Source organism: Nicotiana sylvestris, chromosome 7, assembly GCF_000393655.2.
Source record: "Nicotiana sylvestris chromosome 7, ASM39365v2, whole genome shotgun sequence".
In the NCBI taxonomy this organism is placed as follows: Eukaryota; Viridiplantae; Streptophyta; class Magnoliopsida; order Solanales; family Solanaceae; genus Nicotiana; species Nicotiana sylvestris.
In genome coordinates this window covers 26,335,113-26,360,334 of record NC_091063.1, presented here as the reverse complement: position 1 = coordinate 26,360,334, position 25,222 = coordinate 26,335,113, and the positions used below count along the sequence as shown (strand labels likewise).

At 38.9% G+C, this 25,222-nt stretch overlaps 1 protein-coding gene across 1 annotated transcript; it reads left to right on the top strand.

The window, feature by feature from the left end:
- Positions 1 to 1,741: 1,741 nt before the first annotated feature.
- Positions 1,742 to 3,854, top strand: LOC104212790 (S-type anion channel SLAH4-like). Its single transcript, XM_009762142.2, has 2 exons — positions 1,742 to 2,629; positions 3,386 to 3,854. The coding sequence occupies exons 1-2, from the start codon at positions 1,769 to 1,771 to the stop codon at positions 3,665 to 3,667; spliced, it is 1,143 nt and encodes a 380-aa protein (XP_009760444.1). The 5' UTR covers positions 1,742 to 1,768; the 3' UTR covers positions 3,668 to 3,854.
- Positions 3,855 to 25,222: the final 21,368 nt, after the last annotated feature.

The window sequence follows — 25,222 nt, the reverse complement described above, 5'->3', positions numbered from 1 at the left end:
CTTAGAAGTGCAATGATGGAAAACCTATAATAAAGACAACTATCATTTCGTGAATAATGTAAATGAAGAAGTCTCGAAAAAAGGGTGTAGAATTGCAGAACCAATCAGAAAGTGACACGTATGTAAAGCATTAAATAGAAGGGACAATTGAAGCGTCAGTATTGTCATAATATTAATTACGGCAAAAATTTCCTTTTTATGAAGATCCACTTCCCAATTATTTAATTGATAAATAAATAGAAAGTGGGGGGACTATCTGTATTAGGAAAAAAACTGAATTTACATTGAAGGTGACGTGGCATGACACGAGGACTGGTCAAATGGTCAAAACATGATGATCAGTTAAGAGGCACGAGTGACAACAGATACGGGGAAAGGAAAGCAACATAGGTGTGGACCGTTACTAAAATAGGTACGAGTCTCGTACCTATTCGAGTCATTTAAAGACCGAAGATCGGAATAAGTTGAAGATACGAATCTGATGACGTAAAAGAGTCTAAATACAACATTAAATATCAAATACGTTAGAATATTTGAATTAAATAGAAATGATTGTGTAACGTTTCTTTTAATGTCATTTATTGCTCATAATTGCCTCATTAAGACAAAGGCATTACATCTTCTCCTAGAATCAACTATAAAAGGAGAAAGACTCAACATCTGTAGAGACACGAAAATACTATTGAGATTTTACTGCAATACAAAACTATTTACTGCTTTACCATCATTCTCAAAAATATTTTATTTTCGTCTCCTGATTATCAGTAACCCGAATTTCTTTTTAGTTTTGACCAAAGACTCAGATTTTTGGTTAAACAATCCTTTCCTCCACCTCTCTAATAGTGAGTTTTTGAGTGTTTGTTTAGTTTTTTTGCTCTCCCAAAAATTTCTAACAAATACAACACAATATGATATATCATGAAACTACATGTCACAGCAATCCAACAAAAAGAATGTTTTCACCACTGATAGAGGAAGTTAATGGGTGAAGACAGGAGGAGGAGAAAGCGGAACAATGCACTAGATAATGCCTATTGATCATTTTGGTACAACAGTACCTTTCATTGATTCCTTAACAATTCGAAATTCACAGTAATAAAGAAAAACTTACCACTCCGTGCTTTTTAAATTTGTTTGCCTTTTGGGTACTGGCAAAGATTACTAGGACGACGTTCCTTCCTATCCTAATTACCAAAAGTGGATCAAGGCGTATCATCATCCACTACACACAAAAGTGGAAAAAACAAAAAGGAGATTTATATCTTACTTTCCGGTGTTTCTTCTTTTACAGCAGGAGTTGATCTAATGATAATTTACTGGTTCATCCTAACCCAATAATTTTTATCTTTTACTTTATCTATATATTAAAAAAAATCATTAAAAAGGTACAAATAATAGATTTTAAACTCAATAAATTAAATAAGCCAGTGTAAAATCTCAAATTACAACTCATCATGTTCAAATCCTGAATTAGTCTCGTGTTTTAGACCGATACCTACTATACGGGTAAGAGATTTTAGCCAGAAAAGAAGTGGCCCCCATATACACAAACTATAGCTGTAAAGAGCTCGAGAACAACTCAGGAACCACAATCCACGTCAAGTAGTCCACAATGGTTAGCCTAAGTCAGCCGACTTTTCTCCTACCTATGCTGCTTCAAAGAAAGTACGTACGTACTTTAGTTCTTTCTCATCTACCAAAATTTTCCTATTTATACCCCATTTCACTGGTAGAACCACACATAATATTACTCTCATCACAATTTCCCATGGAAATGCATAGCAAAGAGGCTCAAGCAAGAAATGCTACTACTCTGTGCTCAACACAGAAAAATTGTAGTAGTAGCATTTTCGTGACACATAAGAACCAATTTTTATCAATATTAAGTAGATTTCATGCTGGTTATTTTAGAATAAGCCTTTCTTTATGTAGCCAAGCATTATTATGGAAAACCTTAAGTGAGCCATCTGATGATATTCATAAGTTTAGAAGTATTTTTCGTATGCTTCCATCTACAGCTTTTATTCTTCTATGGTCTTTAGCCTTATTCTCATTAATATCACTTTCTTTTCTATACCTACTTCGTCTTCTCTTTCACTTTGACATGGTTAAAAGTGAATTCTTGCACCATGTTGGAGTGAACTACCTTTTCGCTCCTTGGATTTCTTGTCTTGTTTTGCTTCAAGCCACTCCATTTTTCAAACCTAAAGATATCTATTTCCTTGTACTTTGGTGGATCTTTGTTGTACCTATAGTGGCACTTGATATCAAGATATATGGACAATGGATCACAAAAGGGAAGCGCTTCTTATCAGGAGTAGCGAATCCGACTAGCCAATTATCAGTTATTGGGAATTTAGTAGGAGCAAGGGCAGCTGCTGAAATGGGATGGAATGAGTGTGCATTATTGTTGTTTGCAATTGGAATGTCACATTATTTAGTGCTTTTTGTTACACTTTATCAGAGATTACCAGGAAGTAGCTCTCTTCCAGCAATGCTAAGGCCAGTTTTCTTCTTGTTTTTAGCAACTCCAAGTATGGCTAGCTTGGCATGGGACTCTATTTATGGAAAGTTTGATTCTTCATCCAAGATGCTCTTCTTCCTTTCTCTCTTCCTCTTCTTTTCCCTGGTGAGCATTTTAAATTAAACATGATAATCCATTTGTTAGACTTTAACATAACAGTGCCAGACTAGTAAGAAAGGGAGTCTTGGCATAACTAGTAAAGTTGCTGACATGTAACTAGGAGATCATGGGTTTGAGTTGTGGAAACAGCCTCTTGCAGAAATGTAGAGTACGACTGTGTACCATAGACCCTTGTAGTCCGACCCTTCCCGGACCTTAGTGCACTGGGCTGCCTTTTGTTAGTGTCAGACTAGTATCAGACCACACAGTTTAATTAAGAAATAACGGGACACTTCTGATACATATCAAAAAATACACTTAAAAGTACTAGTAACCATTCAAGGTAAAACAAAAAAATTTAAACTTAAAACGAATCTTCAATGATAAAAATAGAACTTCTTTTTTGGAACAACCTAGAAGGAAAAGAATGTAACAAGAGTATTTGTTTCTTCCTTCTATATATCTATTTCTTTGGTCTTTGTTATTTGAAAGAAGAAAAGAGACTGAAGGTGACGGCTAAAATATAAATTGACGTAGAAGTATTCGAGTTGGCTTTTGCATTTTAAGATTTCGTTGTACGAAATGATGTTGTTGGCTACCAACCATTCAAGTCAGACCGTCAGCATCAGCTTAAATATACATGTGTTCTTTTGTCAACCTGAGGCACCACAGATTTAGTTGTCTTATCTAGAAATATATATTCTATTTGAAAATTTATGAATATATGACTAAAACTGTTTACTAATTTGTTGAAAAAAACAGGTTTCAAGACCAGCCTTATTTAAGAGATCAATGAGGAAATTCAATGTATCGTGGTGGGCATATTCTTTCCCTATAACAGTGATGGCAATGGCATCAACTAAGTATGCTCAAGAAATGAAGAACACTGCGTCCCACATTTTAATGCTACTTCTTTCTGGATTATCAGTGATAGTATCACTTGTTTTGATGATTTTCACTGCATTTAATTCCAACTCATTTTTACCTCGTGATGGCGATGGCGCAGTGCTTTGCCCTAGCAATCAACGGTTATCAATAGTATAATTGTAATTATTATTTTTTCACTTTCTTGGTAATATATAGTTTTGGTTCGAATTCTTAGAACCAACACAGATGTAACATTAGTGGAGAATAGTAGTACTAATTAATTAGGCATTCATTATTGACTTTGTATGTATTTCTGATCAAAGATGGAAATGCCAAAACAATTTTATATAATATATTTTGGACTTCATTTTTCTTGGAGAAACTGGAATGGTGTATTTCTGTATTTAGAAATAATTTAATTTTAAATTTTTTATTTTTTCATTAGTGAAATAATTTATAGTCACACAAATAGTATAGAATATTTTAGTTTGTAAGTTTCAAAAGTCTATGTTTATTTCTTAAATTTTGTGTATTAGTACATGGAAGGAGTACTTTATTTTAGTTTTGATTCTTGTGTTATTCAACGAAGTATAATGACCCTCAATTAAAAAAATTGTATATATTTGAATACACTCGAAGCTAAGAAAAAATAAATATTTAATAAAACTATCTAAACAACCTAAAAAAAAGAAAAAAAGAATCCGAAGTGAGAATTGGAGAATACCACCTCTCTGCCCACCACTAACGCTGCAAAAGCGACCAAATCCAAAAAAATTCAATAAAATATTTCTTAATTTTACGGGCCCAAATCACACTAGTTTCCCAGTATTACATCAGCAAAATCCATTTAATAAGCCCTTCATTTTGCTCAAATCGACCCATTATAATCTTCAAAAATGACTGCAAATTGATCTATCGTGATCCCACTGCTTAAGCCTAGTCGAGCCATGGGAAGGTTTGGAAATTACCATGCTTCAAAACAATAAATTATGAAGCTTCCATAACAAACCCGTCACTAACTCCATTAACCTTTTGAATTTGGTGAAACATTACCGTTATCACCTTTTGAATGAACAATGAACCCCCTTGAAAAAATATACTTTGTTTTCTTATACGAAAGAAAAAAAAGATTATTAGGAAGTTAAGTGGAAAATATGGAAATATTTACTACTATAAAGCAATGACATACGCGCATGAATATAATGCTAAGTAAGAATCTAGATTTAAGATATAGCATAAGCACATTTGGGCTCAACCGATCATTTCTTGAAGTAGATTGTATTTATTGCTCTATTTTGTTCTAACATACTTTTTCTCATTTGGTTGTTAGCAAATTAGCAGGCACCAAAAGAAGAAAAAGGAAAAAGCGCGCACAGTGAAAGCGAACGATGCGGCCAATATTTGCTTAGTTGCATTCCCATTGATGGGACCAATCTGAATTTGGTATAGTGGGAAAAGGACCAACTGGACCTTTTCACGTTGAATCATTTGCTCTATGAGACTATGACTAAGCTAAAACTATAACCTTTTTACTTTTTAAAATCTGTACTCTATGTGAGCGTTTGGACATAAGAATTGTAAAATTTTAAAAAAAGTGAAATTTTCTTAAAGTGAAAATAGTATTTGAAAATGTGAGTTATGTTTGGACATGAATATAATTTTGGGTTATTTTTGAAGTTTTGCAAGTGATATGAGTCGAAATTTTGAAAAATAACTTTTTGGAGTTTTTCAAATTTTCGAAAATTTCCAAAATGCATCTTCAAGTGAAAATTGAAAATTTTGTGATCAAACGCTGATTCGAAAAAAAGTAAAAAAAATTCAAAAAAAGTAAAACTTTTCTTATGTCCAAACTAGCTCTATATGTCGAAGTGAAAGTTATTCATACATGAGCTAGGTTCAAGAATATCTGTGATGACCCGATAGGTCATCTAGTGTTTTAAACCTTAACTCTGTATTTTAAAATCTCAAATATCTCATTTTAGCCTTCCTCGATTTGCATGCGCAGTCCGTGCCTTTTTCAGGGAGGCTTTTATGTTAACAAAATTGATAAAATGTGAAATTTTGCCTTAAAATCTATTCGAGTTGACTTCGGTTAACGTTTTAAGCAAACAGACCCGAATCTGTATTTTGACAGTCCTGGTGTCCGTATCGTTATTTGGGACCTTGGCGTATGCCCGGAATCGAATTCGGAGGTCCCTAGCTCGAGTTATCACTTTTTAGCTTAAAGGGTTAAAGAGTTTAAAATTTGGTCAATGTTTGAATTTATGCTACGGGCCTGGATTTTTGGGTTCTGGAGCTTGGTATATGTTCATTACTATATTTGTTTGTGACTTGTCTATAAAATTTGATAATAAACGGAGTTGGTTTGACGTGATGCAGACGTCCGGTTGTTAAAATGTAAATTCTTTAAGTTCAATGAAAATTTCATTTGATTTTGGTATCCAATTCGTAGTTCTAGGTGTTATTTTAGCGATTTGATCACGCGAGCGAGTTTGTATGAGGTTTTTGGACTTATGTGCATGCTTGGTTTGGAGCCTCGAGGGCCTGGGTGAGTTTCGGCTAGGCTACGGAAGGGTTTTGGACTTGGAATTATAGTTGAAGCCTTTGTGCTTCTGGTGTCTACTGCAGACTTCGCAATCGCGAGGTCTGGCTCGCAAATACGAGGCCATCGCATTTGCTAGCATGGGCTGGGGAATTGGTTTATCGCAATTGTGAGTACTCTGCCGCAATTGTGAAAGAGTTAGGTCCGCATTTGCGACCTAATTGTTCGCATATGCGATAGGGGCTGGGGGAAAGCTTGTTCGCATTTGCAATCAATTGGGTCGCATTTGCGGTAGGGCCCTGTTCGCATTTGCGAACAAATCATTGCAAATGCGATGATAGCAGAAATGTGGGGACTTCGCATTTGCAAAGAAAATCTCGCATTTGCGGATTTCGCAATTGCGAACCTCAGGTTGCAATTGTGATATCTGCACCTGGTCAAAAGCTGAGTTTGACTGGATTTTTCTCATTCTTTCAAAATTTCAAGCCTAGAAAACCTTGGAGACGATTTTTCCAAGAGCTCTTCTCCCCCAATTCGTTGGTAAGTGATTCTAACCTACTTTTGTGATGGCCCGAAAGGTCATCACATATTTTAGAAATAAATCCTGTGTTTTGAGGCCTTAAAACCTCCTTTTTACCTCACATCGATTTGCGTGCACAGTTCAGGCGCGTATCCAGAAAGCCATTATGTGAATATCTGTGAAAAATAATAAATTTTATCTTTAAAATGAATTTAGGTTGACTTTGGTCAATATTTTGGGTAAACGAGCCCGGACCCGTAATTTGACGGTCTCGTAGGATCCGTAGGAAAATATGGGACTTGGGCGTATGCCCGGAATCGAATTCCGAGGTCCCAAGCCCGAGAAATGAATTTTTAAAGAAAATTATTTTCTGGAATATTTATGAGTTTTTGGAAATGAAATGTGTTTGAAATCTGATGGTATCGGGCCTGTATCTTGGTTCAGGAGCCCGGTACAGGTCTTATACGTGATTTAAGTTGAGTCTGTGATATTTGGTAAGAAACGGACTTGAAAAGACGTGAATCGGACCTTATTTGAGAAAATTAGAAAATTTGATGTTCTTAAGTGATTCATGATTTTAATGCTAAATTCATAGTTGTTGATATTATTTTGGTGATTTGAATGCACGAGCAAGTCTGTATGATGATTTTAGGTTGGTGTGCATGTTTGCTTTGGAGCCCCGAGGGCTCGGATGAGTTTTGGATAGGCCGCAGAGTGAAATTTGGACTTAGGAAGTTGCAGGTTTTAAACTGGTATATTGCAGGCCTGCAGGCTTCGCATTTGCAGAGCCTGGCTAGTAAATGCGAGCTCGGAAATGCGAGAGTTATGTCGCAAATGCGAAAAACTCAGGGCCAGCATTACCTCGCAATGCGAGGTACACATCGCAAATGCGATGCCTTCAGTAGTAGCCATTGGTCGCAAATGAGACACCACCTTCGCAAATGCGAGTTCGCAATTGCGAACATATGATCGCAAATACGAAGGTAGCAGGTTCCTTAAGGGTTCGCAATTGCGACATCTCCGACCTGCAAATTTATAACTTAGCCGAAAATCTCCCATTTTTCAAACCCTTTCAAAACCAAAACACTCTTAGGCGATTTTTCAAGGACAACTTCTCTTCCAAATCGATTGTAAGTCGTTTCTAACTCGTTTTCTTTAATCTTTAACATCTTTTCTTATGATTTCAACTCAAAATCAATAATTTCCATGGGGAAAATTGGGTGTTTTGAGTAGAACTTAGGGTTTTCAAATTTTGGGGATTTGGACCTCGATTTGAGGTCCGATTTCAAAATAAATTATATATTTGGGTTCGTAGGGGAATGAGTAATCGGGTTTTGGTTCAAATCTCAGGTTTGATCATGTGAGTCCGGGGGCAATTTTTGACTTTTTGGAAAAACCTTTAGAAAACCTATTTTCATGCATTAGAATTGATTCATTTAGCATTTATTGATATAGTTAAGTAATTTGTGGCTAGATACGAGAGGATTGGTGGTGGAATCAAGAGGTAAAGCGATAGTTGAGACTTGAATTGTGTTCGTGGCATCGAGTTAAGTGTTTGGTCTAACCTTAGCTTGAGAGATTGGGAGTTGTGTCCTATTTGCTATGCGTTATTTGTCGAGTACGACATATAGACATGGTGACGAGTATCTATATGTTGGTGTCAAGAATGCCCGTGAGTCTTAAATTGAAATCGTTGTGTTCTTAATAAGTACTACAAATGCCTAAGTTGTTGATTCTCTGTGTTGGGCAAGAGTTATGATTAATCTCGTGAAAAAATTGATTATGGTTGAGTATTGGCTCTAGATGAGGTTTCTTTTGTGAAGTTAAATATTGGAACAAGTTTTGTTATAACTAATTCCCTTGTTGGGATGTATTTACTTTCTTACTGTTGACTCCCTTGCCAGGATATTGTTGTTCCCATATTGTTCCCTTTTCGGGACTCTTTTTGTCATTGGTGTTGAATTGTATATTGGGATCGGGTTGGATGCCGCAACAATATTATATTTGGATCGGGTTGCACGCCGCAACAATATTATATTTGGATCGGGTTGCGCACCGCAATAATGATATATGATATGGATCGGGTTGCATGTCGCAATAGTGTTTTTATGTTTTGGATCGGGTTGCGTGCCACAACAGTAAAGGGTAAAAGTGGATATTGACTTTTTGTTGTTTCCTTGTTCTTTCTGCTATGAATTTTAAATTGTTCTTTATGTTTTTCTCGTGAGTTACTGTTGGTAAATGATATCCCCCATAGCATGTCCCTTTCCCATCTTTAACTACTAGTTGCCTTTATTATTATTTGCTACGTATATATATATATATATATATATATATATATATATATATATATATACTTTAGCTACACAGGTTTGCTTGGTAGTCTGGTTCTAGCCTCGTCACTACTTCGCCGAGGTTAGGCTAGGGACTTACCATCACATGGGGTTGGTTGTGCTGATACTACACTCTGTACTGTGTGTAGATCCTGGAGCAGCAGCTTTTAGACCATAGCTTTGGGTGGCTGCCTTCAGTCTTATCGGAGATTCCGAGGTAGTCCTGCAGGCGTCCGCAGGCCCTGGCGTTTCCTTCTATCTTTTCTTCCTGTTTCACTAATGTAATTCAGAGACAGTGTTGCATTTATTTTTCAGACCTTGTTTGTAGAATTCTTAGACTGTTTGTGGAGTTGTGACACCAGTCTTGGGTAGTTATTAATTAAGAAATCATGTTGGAATTATTTAAATGATTTAATTATTTCTTCTGCTTGTTTTAAATTTTCGCTGTTTATAAATTGTTGATTCACATTTGTTAAAGAATTAAAATGGGAAAAAGGTAATTTGTTCAAATGGTTGGCTGGCCTAGCTTTCACTAGTAAGCGCCATCACGACTCCCGAGGATGGGAAATCTGGGTCGTGACAAGTTGGTATAAGAGCTCTAGGTTACATGGGTCTCACAATTCACAGACAAGCTTAGTAGAGTCTAGGGGATCGGTACGGAAACGTCTGTATTTATCCCCCAAAGGTTACAGAGTTAGGAAAAGCTTCACATCTATTCTTTCCTGTCGTGCGGTTTGGTTTCTCAATGCTAAATAAATTTCTACTCTATTCTTTCGTAGATGGCGAGAACACGCGCTTCCTCATCCACCAATCAGCAGCCCGAGCCCCCAGCAGCAGCTCCCATGAGGGGTAGAGGGCGAGGCCGAGGCCATGCTAGAGGCCGAGGTAGGGGAAGAGCTCAACTTAGAGCAACAGCACCAACAGTGGAGCCTCGGTTGACTTTGATAACAAGGTTCCGACCCAGGAAATTTTGGGGGGCTAGCTCAGGTCCTAGAGGGGTTCATTGCTACCCCAATACTCTAGGATGCTCTGGTTCGTCTAGTGGGCCTTATGGAGAGTGTCACCTGGGCAGACTTGCTTCCTGTAGCACCGGCCGTCTCTCAGGCTGGAGGAGGAGCCCAGACTCCTGCTACTCGCACTCCGGAGCAGATAGCTCCCTAGTTTCAAACTCTAACAGCTCAGCCAGTTAGAGCAGCTCAGCCAGTTGGAGCAGTTCAGCCAGGTGTGGTAGCTCAGACCGGTGATGGAGCAGTTATGTCTGTCGATGCTTTGTGGAGATTTGATAGGTTCACCAAGCTCTTCACTACTACTTTCAGCGGTGCATCATCTGAGGATCCCTAGGATTATCTAGACAGTGAGGTTCTCATGAACATGGGGATAGTGGAGACCAATGGGGTCGACTTTGATACTTTTCGCCTATCTGGATCTGCCAAGACTTGGTGGAGAGATTATTGTTTGGCTAGACCAACCTGATCACCAACTATGACTTGGGAGCAATTTACTCAGCTATTTCTGGAGAAGTTTCTCCCTATCACTCAAAGAGAGATCTATTGGAGGCAGTTTGAGCGTCTCCAATAGGGTTCTATGACTGTCACTCAGTACGAGGCTAGATTCATCGACTTGTCCCGTCATGCTCTTATCATACTTCCCACCGAGCGAGAGAGGGTGAGGAGGTTCATTGAGGGACTCATTCAGCCTATTCGATTTCAGATGGCTAAGGAGACGGGGAGTGAGATTTCTTTTCAGGAGGCGGCCAATGTGGCCAGGAGAGTTGAGATGGTTCTATCACAGGGGGGGTCAGGGGTCTGACAAGAGGCCTCGTCATTCAGGCAGATTCAGTGGTGCCTCGTCTGTAGGTAGGGATTTGTATGGTAGAGGCCATCCTCCTAGGCCTTTCCAGTCAGCACTTCAGGTTTCTCATGGCACTTCAGGTGGCCGTGGTTCTCATATGCAGTATTCTGATCAGCAGCCCTATAGTGCACCACCAACTCCTATCAGTGCACTACTGCTCCAAAGTTTTTGGGGTGGTCATTAAGGTTGCCAGGGTCAGTCTTAGTTTCCTCAGCCGCATCACTCAGGTGGATGCTTTGAGTCCGGTGAGTATGGTCATATCCGGAGGGCTTGTCCGAGATTGGTGGGTATTCAATCGCAGCACTAGGGTTCCCGTGCTATGGTTCAGGCGCTAGGTGTTCCACCGCCTGCTCCGCCAGCGAGGGGTGGGGGTAGAGGTACTAGAGGTGGAGGTAGAGGTATTAGAGGTGAAGATCAGGCAGTTAGAGGTGGAGGCCATCTAACAGCAGGTCGTCCCAGAGATATAGTTCAGGGTAGAGGGGCTCAGCCCCGATGTTATGCTCTTCCAGCTAGGCCTGAGGCTGAGGCTTCCGATGCAGTTTTCATAGGTACCATTCTGGTTTGCAGTAGAGATGCTTTAGTTCTATTTGATCCAGGGTCTACATACTCCTATGTGTCATCTTATTTTGCACCGTATCTGGTCATGCTAGTGATTCTTTGAGTGCTCCTTTATATGTGTCTATACCGATGGGTGATTTTATTGTGGTATATCGAGTCCATCGTTTGTTTATAGTTATGATTGGGGGCCTTGAGACTCGTGTAGATTGGTTACTTCTGGACATGGTTGATTTTGATGTCATATTGGGGATGGACTAGTTATCACCGTACCACGCTATCTTGGATTGTCATGCCAAGATTGTAACCTTAGCCTTGCCAGGTTTACCTCGTTTATAGTGGAGAGGGACTCCTGGTCATTCTACCCGTAGTGTTATCTCATATATGAAGGCTCGGTGTATGGTCGAGAAAGGGTGTTTGGACTATTTGGCATATGTACATGATTCTAGTATTGAGGTTCCTTTTATTGGTTTTGTGCCTGTTGTTCGTGAGTTTTCTGAGGTATTTCCTTCAGACCTGCCGGGTATGCCACTCGACAGGGATATTGACTTCTGCATTGATTTGGCTCCGGGCACTCAGCCCATTTCGATTCCGCCGTATCTTATGACCCCGCCTGAGTTGATAGAGTTGAAGGAGAAGTTGCAAGACTTGCTTGAAAAAGGTTTCATTAGACCTAGTGTCTTGCCTTGGGCTACGTCGGTGTTGTTTGTTAAGAAGAAGGACGGATCGATGCGAATGTGTATATATTATCGGCAGTTGAACAAGGTTACAATCAAGAATAAGTATCCATTGCTGAGGATTGATGATTTGTTTGATCAGCTTCAGGGTGCCAAGGTATTTTCGAAGATTGACTTGAGATCTGGCTACCATCAGCTGAGGATTAGGGCATCCGATGTCCTTAAGATAGCTTTCCGCACTCGGTACGGGCACTATGAGTTCTTGGTGATGTCATTCGGGTTGACAAATGCCCCAATAGCTTTTATGGATTTGATGAACCGAGTGTTCAAGCCTTACTTGGATTCGTTTGTTATAGTCTTCATTGATGATATTTTGATATATTACCGTAGCCGGGAGGAGCACGAGCAACATCTTAGAGTGGTTCTTCAGACTTTGAGGGGCAGTGAGTTGTATGCCAAGTTTTTGAAGTGCGAGTTCTGGTTGAGTTCAATTGCATTCTTGGGCCATGTTGTATCAGTAGAGGGTATTCAAGTTGATTCGAAGAAGATAGAGGCAGTCAAGAACTGGCCTAGACCTGCATCAGCTACAGAGATCCAGAGTTTCTTGGGTTTGGCAGGCTATTATCATAGGTTTCTGGAGGGGTTTTCGTCTATTGCAGCCCCGATGACCAGGATGACCCAGAAGGGTGCCCAGTTCAGGTGGTCGAACGAGTGTGAGGCAAGCTTTCAGAAGCTCAAGACAGCTTTGACTACGGCGCCGGTGTTGGTTTTGCACACAGGTTCAGGGCCATATATAGTTTATTGTGATGCATCTCGTATTGGACTTAGTGCGGTGTTGATACAGGATGGCCAGGTCATTGCCTATGCTTCGCAACAGTTGAAGATTCATGAGAAGAACTATCTGATTCATGATTTGGAGTTATTAACCATTGTTCACGCATTAAAGATTTGGAGGCATTATCTATATGGCGTGTCATGTGAGGTGTTCACGGATCACAAGAGTCTACAGTACTTGTTCAAGCAGAAGGAGCTAAATTTGAGGCAGAGGATGTGGTTGGAGATATTAAAGTACTATGATATCACCATCTTATATCATCCGGGAAAGGCCAATGTGGTGGCCGATGCTTTGAGTAGGAAGTCAGCCAGTATGGGCAGTCTTGCTTATATTTCGGTCGGTGGGAGACCACTAGCTTTAAATGTTCAGACTTTGGCCAATCGATTTGTAAGGTTGGATGTTTCTAAGCCCAACCGCGTGTTAGCTTGCACAGTCGCTCATTCTTCATTGTTGGAGCGTATCCGAGATTGGCAGTATAATGATCCTCATTTGTGTGTCCTTAGGGACACAATGCAGCATGGAGGTGCCAAGTAGGTTACCTTAGGAGATGATGGAGTTTTGAGGCTGCAGGGTCGAGTTTGTGTTCCTAATGTGGATGGGCTTCGGGAGTTGATTTTAGAGGAGGCCCATAGTTCCCGGTACTCTATTCATCCGGGCACTGCGAAGATGTATCAGGATTTGCGACAACATTATTGGTGGAGGTGGATAAAGAAGGACATTGTTGCATATTTGGCTCGATATTTGAATTGTCAGCAGGTTAAGTATGAGCATCAGAGGCCTGGTGGCTTGTCCCAGAAGATTGAGATTCTTGAGTGGAAGTGGGAGCGTATCACTATGGACTTCGTTGTTGGATTTCCATGGACTCAGAGAAAGTTCAATGCAGTGTGGGTTATCGTTGAGATCTATATCCGGAAGATTATTCATCTTCATGGTATGCCCGTGTCTATCACTTCGGATCGAGGTACTCAGTTTACCTCACATTTCTGGAGAGCAGTTCAGCGAGAGTTGGGCACACGGGTTGAGTTGAGCACATCATTTCATCCTCAGACGGAGGGGCAGTCCGAGCGGACCATTCAGATTTTGGAGGATATGCTCCGAGCTTGTGTCATTGACTTTGGAGTCTCGTGGGATCAGTTTTTGCCTTTATCAGAGTTTGCCTACAACAACAGCTACCAGCCGAATATCCAGATGGCTCCTTATAAGACTTTATATGGTAGGCGGTGGCGGTCGCTGGTTGGATGGTTTGAGCCGGGAGAGGCTCGGTTGTTGGGTACTGATCTAGTATAGGATGCCTTGGACAAGGTCAGGATTATTCAGGGTAGACTCCGTATAGCTCAATTCAGGAAAAAGAGTTATGCCGACCGTAAGGTTCGTGATTTAGCATTCATGGTCGGTGAGCGGGTATTGCTTTGGGTGTCGCCTATGAAGGGCGTGATGAAATTTGGAAAGAAAGGCAAGCTTAGCCCTAGGTTCATTGGCCCATTTGAGATTCTTGATCGAGTGGGAGAGGTGGCTTATAGACTTGCGTTGCTGTCGAGCTTATCAGTCGTGCATCCAGTGTTTCATCTGTCCATGCTTCGGAAGTATTACAGAGATCCATCCCACGTGTTAGATTTCAGCACTGTCCAGTTGGACAAGGACTTGTCCTATGAGGAGGAGCCGGTAGCTATTCTAGACCGGCAGGTTCGTCAGTTGAGATCGAAGAGTTTTCCTGCTGTTCATGTTCAATGTAGAGGTCAGCCTACTGAGGCATCAACCTGGGAGTCTGAGTCTGATATGTGGAGCCGTTATCCCCATCTTTTCCCCGACTCAGGTACTTCATTCTTATGTCCGTTCGAGGATGAACGATTGTTTTAGAGGTGGAGGATGTGATGACCCAAAAGGTCATCACTTGTTTTAGAAACAAATCTTGTGTTCCTGTCACGACCCAAACCGAAGGGCCGCGACGGGCACCCGGTGCCTTACTCAACCGAGTACCAACATAACATATCTTTCTTATTATACTATCTTGAGTAAATGAGCCAGAAACCCGTCATGAGATAACAAGAATAAAACGTAAGGGAATACTCAACATATGATGACCCAACATGATATACAAACTTATACATTTGACATACGGGCCTATAAGGCCGACATGACCATTGTTAACTCAACACATAGGCCAACAAGGCCATACAAGTATCCATAAACCTGACATCTATCTACAAGACTCTAAGAGTACATAAAATCATAAAGGTTGGGACAGGGCCCCGCCATAACAATCAATACATATCCAAAGCATACTGACCAAATAGGCAACTCCGGAGCAAGTGGAGTGCACCAACACCTCCGCTGAGCTGATAGCCTACTAGGAGGAATGTCAACCTATCAATTGGGAGCTGCTACCATGAAACGCAGCATCCCCAGGCAAAAGGGACGTCAGTACAAATAATGTACCGAGTATGTAAAGCAGGAAAGCATAAACAAGAACAGTAATATAAAGAGAGATAGAAGAGATATAACCTGTAACATCTGCGTGCCTCTGGGGATACTGACATAAAATGCATAATACATATATTTACATAAACTTTTAAAAACATACGCCTTTGTAGGCATCATCATCATCATCATCATATCATACTCGACCTCAAAGAGGACTAGGTAAAAATGTACCCGGCCATCATAAGGCTCGGTAGAATCGTACCCGGCCATGTGGAGCTCAGTAAATCCAACTGATCAGTGGTTTCACAATAGGTGTCGTATCCGGCCTACTATAGCGCGACTCCATGGAGTAAAATAGATACTATATATAATGCATACTAGACTCGTGGAATCACGTTCTAAACCTTTTGGAGTGACTTAAGGCCGTTGCACCTTCGATTAACATTATGGACATCATACCATCAATATGAGCTTCTATCGGATTCAGGGATAATACATACTTGCTTAGAATAACTTTATAAGGAAAGAACAACATGGACAACCTTAGTTTCTAGGAGTAGATCCGCTATGAATTAGCGTAACGTTTATGTTCATGTCACTTTAGATCATTCCAAAAGAAAGAAATAAGTGCCTTAACATACCTTAACCATAGTGAGTCCTTAATACCTCCCAAGCTACTCTTCAAACAACTCAACTCAATCTACCATTGCATAAGGAGATTCAAAATCAGTGTTGAATAAAAGCTATGTCTGCAACTTAAACTTGTAGTTCGTTTATATAAATTCGGGCAGCATCTCCCCTGTAACAAGAGATTCCTCCAATATCATATACCAACAACAATTACCAAAGAAATCCAGCAATATATAATTATCAATAACAAGACACCATAAAACAACAAAAAGTCATAACTATTTTACGACGAGCGACAAGCTCCAATTGGAATTCGTATACCCCATATCATCCCTTATAGACTTTTTAATTTAACTTAATAGTATCATTAACATGATAATGAAGTCATTCATCAATAATTCCAGCCTTATACCATATATCCATAACAAAGAAACTGATCCACAACTCCAATTATTCTTAATTAGCAACTTTATTCACTAATTCATGTCTAGTTCATCCATTTAACTTAACCAATGCCAAGATAACCTTAAGAACCTGTAGGAACACAATATAATTACCTCATACAGTAGATGCAAGTCGAAGTTCATATTATATTTAGCTTACAATAGCCCAATACACCCCAATCAATTCATATCCAAAACGACGACTATAGTAGTGTCAAACATAATGACTAATCCATGATTTTGCCATTATGTGGTATTTCTCCACACCATTTATCCTCCAAAAACTCCATTTAACAGCAAAAAAATAGACATCCCAAAAGCTACACGAAACAACCCAAAAACAGTCCATTACAAGTCAAATAACTCGAACTCACGACTTCCGATTACTGTCCCGTGAGTTCTAACTATTATGAAATCAATTAATCAAAATTCCTTGATATTTAAGATCTTAAAACCAGAAATTAGGCATTTTTATTAACTTCAAAATACCTTCTAAACTCAAACTACAAAGAAAAAAAGAGGCTATAGCGATATTTACGTCGCATGGATCATTTTGATGTTATCGCTACTTGATTTCATGCCCCAGATGATAGTATCGTTGAAAATCCTTGTAGAGAGGTTAAGGGTGATGTTAGGGGTCTTATTTGGTCGTGCTCTCTGGAAATATGCAGAAAGAGACGAGATAAAGGAGATAAATCTCCATTTTGTTGAAAAGTCAAAAGGTGCTACTTGGCACCCTATAATTGGCTCGTCTTCCAACGCTTATAACTTTTTATCCGGGTGTCATATGAGCAAACGGTTAAGAGCGTTGGAAACTACATTCCAAGACCTTCAATTTGGTATATATTATGTCCCAAAAAACATCATATAGCACATGAAATATAATTCTCAAAAAACTCAATTACAAGGCAAATCATTAGTCGGTTTTTCCGCAACATAGATCCGATTTTTCTCAAACTTTATACTTCATATACAAACATCATATCATGGATTTAAACTCATTTAAATCATGGTTAACAAGTCTCATATTCATCTTAACTTACTTAACACTTCGGCAAACCTTTCTTATCCTTGTAGAAGGATTTCATCCTTTTTGAGTTTACATTAGATAATCCTATAATGATAGTAACGTCTGAAGTACGGGATGTAATAACATGTACCCTTATAAAAATATATCCTTGAATATTAACTCTCAAAGGCTTGCAAAAAATATGGGATGTAAAATCACTTTATATACCTTCCAAGAGGATCTCATTTCTGAGCTTACATCAACGGACTTACGACGTACTTTCACGTACAAAAACATGGGTTGTAACAGTTCTGAGGCCTTAAAACCTCCTTTTTACCTTACATCGATTTGCGTGCGTAGTCCGAGTGCATATTCGGAAAGCCATTATGTAAAATTCTGTGAAAAATAATAAATTTTGCCTTTAAAATGAATTTAGGTTGATTTTGGTCAACATTTTGGGTAAACGGGACCAGACCTGTGATTTGATGGTCCCGGAGGGTCCGTAGGAAAATATGAGACTTGAACGTATGCTCGGAATCGAATTTCGAGGTCCCAAGCCCGAGAAATAAATTTTTAAAGAAAATTATTTTCTGGAATATTTATGAGTTTTTGGAAAGGAATGTGATTAAAATCTGATGGTATCGGGCCCGTATCCTGGTTTTGGAGCCCGGTATAGGTCTTATATATGATTTAAGTTGAGTCTGTGAAATTTGGTAAGAAACGGACTTGAAATGACGTGAATCAGACCTTATTTGAGAAAATTGTAAATTTTGAGGTTCTTAAGTGATTTCATGATGTTGATGCTAAATTCATAGTTGTTGATGTTATTTTGGTGATTTGAATGCACGACAAAGTCCGTATGATGTTTTTAGGATGGTGTGCATGTTTGGTTTGGAACCCCGAGGGCTCGGGTGAGTTTTGGATAGGCTACAGAGTGAAATTTGGACTTAGGAAGTTGCAAGTTTTTAACTGGTATATTGCAGGCCTGCGGCTTCGCATTTGCAGAGCCTGGCTCGCAAATGCAAGCTCCCAAATGCGAGAGTTATGCCGCAAATGCAAAAAGCCCAGGGCCAGCATTACCTTACAAATGCGATGCCTTCAGTAGTAGCCAGTGGTCGCAAATGCGACACCACCTTCACAAATGCGAGTTCGCAATTGCGAACATATGATCGCAAATGTGAAGGTAGCAGGTTCCTTAAGGGTTCACAATTGCGACATATGTGACTGCAAATTTATAACTTAGCCGAAAATCTCCCATTTTTCAAACCCTTTCAAAACCAAAACATTCTTAGGCGTTTTTTCAAAGACAACTTCTCTTCCAAATCGATTGTAAGTCATTTCTAACTCGTTTTCTTTAATCTTTAACATCTTTTCACATGATTTCAATTCAAAATCAATGATTTTCATAGGTAAAATTAGGTGTGTTGGGCAGAACCTAGGGTTTTCAAATTTTGGGAATTTAGACCTCTATTTGAGGTCAGATTTAAAAACAAATTATATATTTGGGTTCGTGGGGGAATGGATAATCGGGTTTTGGTTCGAACCTCGGGTTTTGACCATGAGGGCCCGGGGGCAATTTTTGACTTTTTGGAAAAAACTTCAGAAAACCTATTTTCATGTATTAGAATTGATTCATTTAGCATTTATTGATATAGTTAAGTAACTTATCGCAAGATACGAGCAGATTGGTGGTGGAATCAAGAGGTAAAGCGATAGTTGAGGCTTGAATTGTGTTCGTGGTATCGAGGTAAGTGTTTGGTATAAACTTAGCTTGAGGGATTAGGAGTTGTGTCCTATTTGCTATGTGTTATTTGTCGAGTACGACATATAAGCATGGTGACGAGTATATATACATTGGTGTCAAGCATGCCCGCGAGTCTTGAATTGAAATCGTTGTGTTCTTAATAAGTACTACAAATGCCTAAGTTGTTGATTCTCTGTGTTGGGCAAGAGTCATGATTAATCTCATGGAAAAATTGCTTATGGTTGAGTATTGGCTCTAGATGAGGTTTCTTTTTGTGAAGTTAAATGTTGGAACAAGTTTGGTTATTACTGATTCCCTTACCGGGATGTATTTACTTTCTTGTTGTCAACTCCCTTGCCGGAATATTGTTGTTCCCGTATTGTTCCCTTGTCGGGACTCTTTTTGTGATTGGTGTTGAATTGTATATTGGGATCGGATTTCAGACCGCAATAATATTATATTAGGATCGGGTTGCACGCCGCAGTAGTGATATATGATATGGATCGGTTTGCACGCCGCAACAGTATTTTTATGATTTGGATCGGGTTGCACATCACAACAGTGTTTTTATGATTTGGATCGTGTTGCGCGCTAGTAAAGGGTAAAAGTGGATATTGATTTGTTGATGTTTCCTTGTTCTTTCTGCTGTGAATTTTTAATTGTTCTTTATGCCTTTCTCCTGAGTTACTGCTGGTAAATGATATCCCTCACAGCATATCCCCTTCCTATTTTTAACTGCTAGTTGCCTTTATTATTATTTGCTATGTATATATATGTTTTAGCTGCACAAGTTTATTTGGTAGTCTGGTCTTAGCCTCGTCACTATTTCGCCGAGGTTAGGCTAGGCACTTACCAGCACATGGGGTCGGTTGTATTGATACTACACTCTGCACTGTGTGCAGATCACGAAGCAGTAGCTTTCGGACCATAGTTTTGGGTGGTTGCCTTCAATCCAGTCGGAGATTCTGAGGTAGTCCTACAGGCGTCCGCAGGTCCTGGCGTTGCCCTCTATCTTTTCTTCCTGTTTCACTTATGAAATTCAGAAACAGTGTTGCATTTATTTTCGGACCTTGTTTGTAGAATTCTTAGACTGTCTGTGGAGTTGTGACACCAGTCTTGGGTAGTTATTGATTAAGAAATCATGTTGGAATTATTTAAATGATTTAATTTTTTCTTCCACTTGTTTTAAATTTCCGTTGTTTCTAAACTATTGATTCACATTTGTTAAAGAATTAAAATGGAAAAAATGTAATTTGTTCAAATGGTCGGCTTGTCTAGCTTTCACTAGTAGGTGCCATCATGACTTTTGAGGGTGAAAAATCCGGGTCGTGACAACTTTCTTTCAATTACCCATTACATTTCATAGGATTTCAATCTAAAATCTAGGATTTTCAAGGTAGAAATAGGGGATTTGGGTAGGATTAGGGATTTTTGTAAAATTAGAATTTAGACCTCAAATTGAGGTTAGATATTGAAACAAATTACGCAACCGAGCTCGGGAGTGAATGCGTAATTGGGTGTTGGTCTAAATTTTGGGTGTGGATCAAGCGGGCCCGGGAGTTGACTTTGGTTGACTTTTTCAATAATGACCTATATTGAACCTCTTTCATTCGTGGGTAGTTCCTAAGGCTCATTTTGAATCGTTTGGTTGTTAAATTGCTAGGTTTGATTGGTTCGGAGGCTCGTTCGAAAGGCAAAGCCGAGGTTGAGCTTTGAGTCAGTTTGAAGCAAGGTAAGGATTGAGTTTAACATTGATTTGAGGGAGTTAAGAACTCTTGGACTATGTGCTATGTGAAATTCATGCATTGTGGCATATATGCAAGGTGATGAGTGCTTATACGCTACCAAATTACTTTTTCCCTGATTTTTCGTTTTTCCTTAATTATTTCTTTCCATGCCTTAAGTGTTACGTGTTTAATTGCCTCCCATGCTTTATTTGCTACCTGTTAATCATTGTTTGTTGTGTTAAAAATGCTAGACCTTTCCATGTTTTCATGACTCGCCGCTATTTGCCTTAATCGCACCTTTTAATTATTATTTACTCTACTTGTCTTGTCGTGTATATTACATATGTGAATTTCCAAGTTGACACGAGGTTCTTTTCTGATTCGACTTCATTATCATTAATCGTAGAGGTTCTTGTGATTTGATTTATTGTATCCTACTCGTCTCGTAGCTTACATTACAACCAAATAAAGTCCTACTTGATCCTAGACTAAATGAGCTCGATTAGTAGAGTAGTACACTATGGGCAAGCCTATGGTGCATCTTTTGTGGTATATGAATGTTATTTCTGATAGTGAGTGAATTCTTTCTATCTTGAGTTCCTAAGTGTTCTTAAATTTTATTGTGTGGAATTACTCTCTTTTGTTGTGTAAGGGCACTTGATTCATGAAGGAAATGTAATGTCAGTGGCCTCTATGTTGGAGTAAGTGGGTGAGTTATGAATAATACATGGTACTTGTAAGTCAAATCTTGAGGTAAATATTTTACGCTTTTGTGCTTAGTCCATTTTAAATACTCTTGGTGTGATGAGTTAGGAGAATTGTTTAAAAAGGTCGTGTCTATATAAAGTGTAGTTTGATTGCTCGAGGACGAGCAATGGTTTAAGTGTGGGGTGTTTATGATAGGCTATAATTACGTATTTTAGTCGATTATTATATTCCAATTTATTGCACTTTAATTGAGTTTGAGCTTTAATCGCTAGTGTTTTGCACTAATGGTGTGTTTTATGCCTTGTAGGAGTGATTACGAGCTATGTGAATGTTATGGAATGAATTCAAGTGATTTGGACCTTTAAATTCTGAGTAAAAGCTCAAGAAATTAAGCCGGGATCATGTTCGGGGATCAATGGATTATAGTTAGAATGAACAAAGAATCGAGTAGGCATATTGCGCACTGTCTAGTAAAATGAACATAACATTTTGCTCAGAACTCCATTTGAGCTCTGCAATAAATGGTTGGAAATATAACTCAAAGAGCTACAACTTTCATGTCCTACGTTTTTCCAAATTCCAAACGGAACAGGGTGAAAAGTGCGTGGCAAGTGAGCGGCTGCGCACTGGCCGCGCAAATGGGGTAGAACACTGGACAACGAGCGCGGTCTGAGCGCGGCCGCGCACGTCCTATCCGGGAAAAGTGTCTTTTTTTGCCTAGGAGAAGGTATAATTATTTGGGCCCAACTCTACTTGGTATATATACATGAAAAAAATGGTATTTTGAGGACTTTTGACATAATTTAGACCTAAGGAGGCTATGGAGACTGGGGATTCGACTGAAGCAGGAAAGAACACACTAGGAGAAAGACGGAGAATTCTTCTACAAGTTTCTTACTTCCTTCTTTCTATTTTTATTATTGGTTATGAATTCTAGTATTGTATTTTTGCATACTATTGTGAATAGCTAATTTTTTATCTAGGGTTTTGATGAAACCTTTTGGAAGATGAATTCTTGTTATGTTTTTATATAATTGAGCCGTTGGATTTCTCTAGTTATTCAACTACGTGTTTGTTGCTGTTGATTGAATGGCCATCAATTGACTATGCCTAATTAGGGTGTACTTCTTGAGAGAGAGTATATATTTAGGTAGTTATTGAACAACATCACTTCTAATGTATGTGAGAGATCAATACGAAGGGTTTAAAGGTGGGATTAAAGATAACGAAACCTTGGTGCGATTGTAGTGAGCGATGAATTAGTTCCAGCTAGTGTAGTTTGAGAGAATATATCTAGTAAATTGTGGTAATTGCTCGAGAGAGAATTACGACAACCAAAGTACTCACGGTCGTTGAGAATACTTAGGAGAATTTATAGAAGATAAGCAGGAAGGATTCCGACAATTGGGAAAATCATAATTCTAGACCTCCTTAGTCTTGTCTTCAATCCTTATCCTTGTTAATTGATAGTTGTACTGATTTCTAGTATTTGTTAGTTAATTAGATAGAAAATAAACATTATAATCTTTATAATTAGAAAATTATTTGGACTTGTGTTTCTTAGCGATATTGAACAGTTATAGTGAAACCTTAATTCTCTGTGGGATTCGATTCCGGACTTTTAGACCGGATTATATTTACAGCGACCACTTATCCTTTTTAGGACTAGAGTTGGGCGTGATCAGTTATTGATAGTGTAGTAAGTCGTAGGAGTTGGTTCTGGAGTTATGGTAGTGGCTTGATTTATTAAGGGGATATTTGAAGAAGCCTTTGGGATTGAGGTGGGTAGATCTTCAGTGATTGGTTGTGGGTAGAGGCCATTGTTATTGGTTGAGGGAATTGGCAAGTTTGCATGCAATGGCTTGCCGTGTGGTAATGAAGTTGAAGGTTTTGGAGTACTGTTGGATGAGGATTCTTTGGGATGAAATGATGCTGAGGCAGAGGTATGTGATAATTGAGATAATGATTGAGGTATAGTTTGTGTAATTTGGGGTTTAGGTGTTGTAGTAAGAGATATGATTTTTTTGTAGTGATGTAGTTGTATTTAGGTTTTCGTTGGCCTTTAGTGAGCCGTGGTCATATGTGCATGTTTGATTTTGGGAGTTGAGAGTAGGAGTCATTATAATTAGCTATCCTAAATAGTTTTTTGTTGGTATTATATTTTGGAAGTAAGCGTTTGTTCATTGTTTTACGAATTAGAGGGTGAAGGGGAGGTGATCTAAAATAATGGTTTTCCTATCCTAAGTTTAGTGTTGGGAATTGGGGGGTTGATGATGATGGTTTGGACATGTTAAGGGCAGGGTTGATTGATTATGTTATAAGTGGTATAGGGTTGTCACATGTGGTATTATTTTTTGTATGGGATGGGTCCGATGTAGGGATATGAATTGGTAATTCAAATTGGTTTTGTAGTGTGGTGTTATTGGTTGGTTTTGTGGAGTCGTGTGGGGTTAGTGGGTCCATACGATTTTTGTTAGGTAGGTTTGGTTGTTGAGGGTGGTTTTGGTTATGAAAGGTGGTTTCGGTGGATTGTTTGTACTTAGGGTTAGTAATTTTTTGTGCTTTGTATAGTTAACAGTATTCCATTAGCTATTTTGGCCATCTTCACTGGAGGATGCGTTTGGGTTTTTTTCTGGTTGTTTCGAAGTGGAAGGGGTTGAAAATTTTGGACAATAGTGGAGGTTATGCCCTAAACATCGTCTTCATAGTAAATTGGTTGAGTGTGTGTACCAAGGAGAATTTCGAATGGGAAGATTTTACCTTGTGGCGCTTGTCACACCTCCTTTTTCACCTACACCCCGGGGAGGGTATAATAAAGGGAGTTTTTTTTCAATTTAAGTGACAATCGAAACGAGATTATTTTAATTAAAATTCAGAGTCGCCACTTGGGATAATTAATGGTGTCCCCAGTCACCGGTTCAAATCCCGAATCGAGGAAAAGATTGACTCTGTATTACAGTCTGCGAACACAGAAATCCGGGCAAGGAATTCTGTTAACCTGGGAGAAGGTGTTAGGCATTCCCGAGTTCCGTGATTCTAGCACGGTCGCTCAACTGTTATAATTGGCCTATTATCTGATTTTAGTACATGTTTAAACCTATGTGCAAATTTTAACTTAAACCGCTTTTCTTTATTTAATTTTTTAAGAAAAATTCAACGTCATCTAAAACACGTCTTGAACCCCGTCACATAAATGCACCCGCGGTCCGTGACGTATTTTATCCAACATTGTTGAGATTTAGATTTGGGTCACATAAATGCGCACCCGAGTTTAGGAAGATAAATTATTAAAATAACGCGCCTAAAGCAACTACGCACTTTCAAATTTGCGAGGGCCATGGAAAATTCAACTAATGGCACGCCTCGATTTCTAAAGGATTAAAATTAGTTATATGCGGGCTATGGATTATGAACAAAATATATTGTGGAAAACCATCTTCAATAGGAGAACTATTGTGGATACATCTGCGGTACATTACTGCTAAAGTAAACATTTGCTCCAATATGTGCAGAAAACAAGCATATCAAAATTGTTTGACATAGGTTCAGGTGAAACCAAAATAGAAGAGATCAAAAGGTATTAAATTCTTTATTGACAAAATATCGTGAGAATATTCATAGGATTTAATAATATGAAACATGGCCATTTCACAAGTAGATATACGATACAGCACATCATTCAGGCATCTTTAAAGTTAACCGCTAATATAATAAATAAAGGCACTAATTTGACAACT

Bases quoted from the DNA above. Each gene is read 5' to 3' on its own strand.
- LOC104212790 (XM_009762142.2), top strand. From the start codon at position 1,769: ATGGAAATGCATAGCAAAGAGGCTCAAGCAAGAAATGCTACTACTCTG. The intron at 2,630-3,385 runs GTGAGCATTTTA...TGAAAAAAACAG, and splicing joins TCTTCCTCTTCTTTTCCCTG to GTTTCAAGACCAGCCTTATT.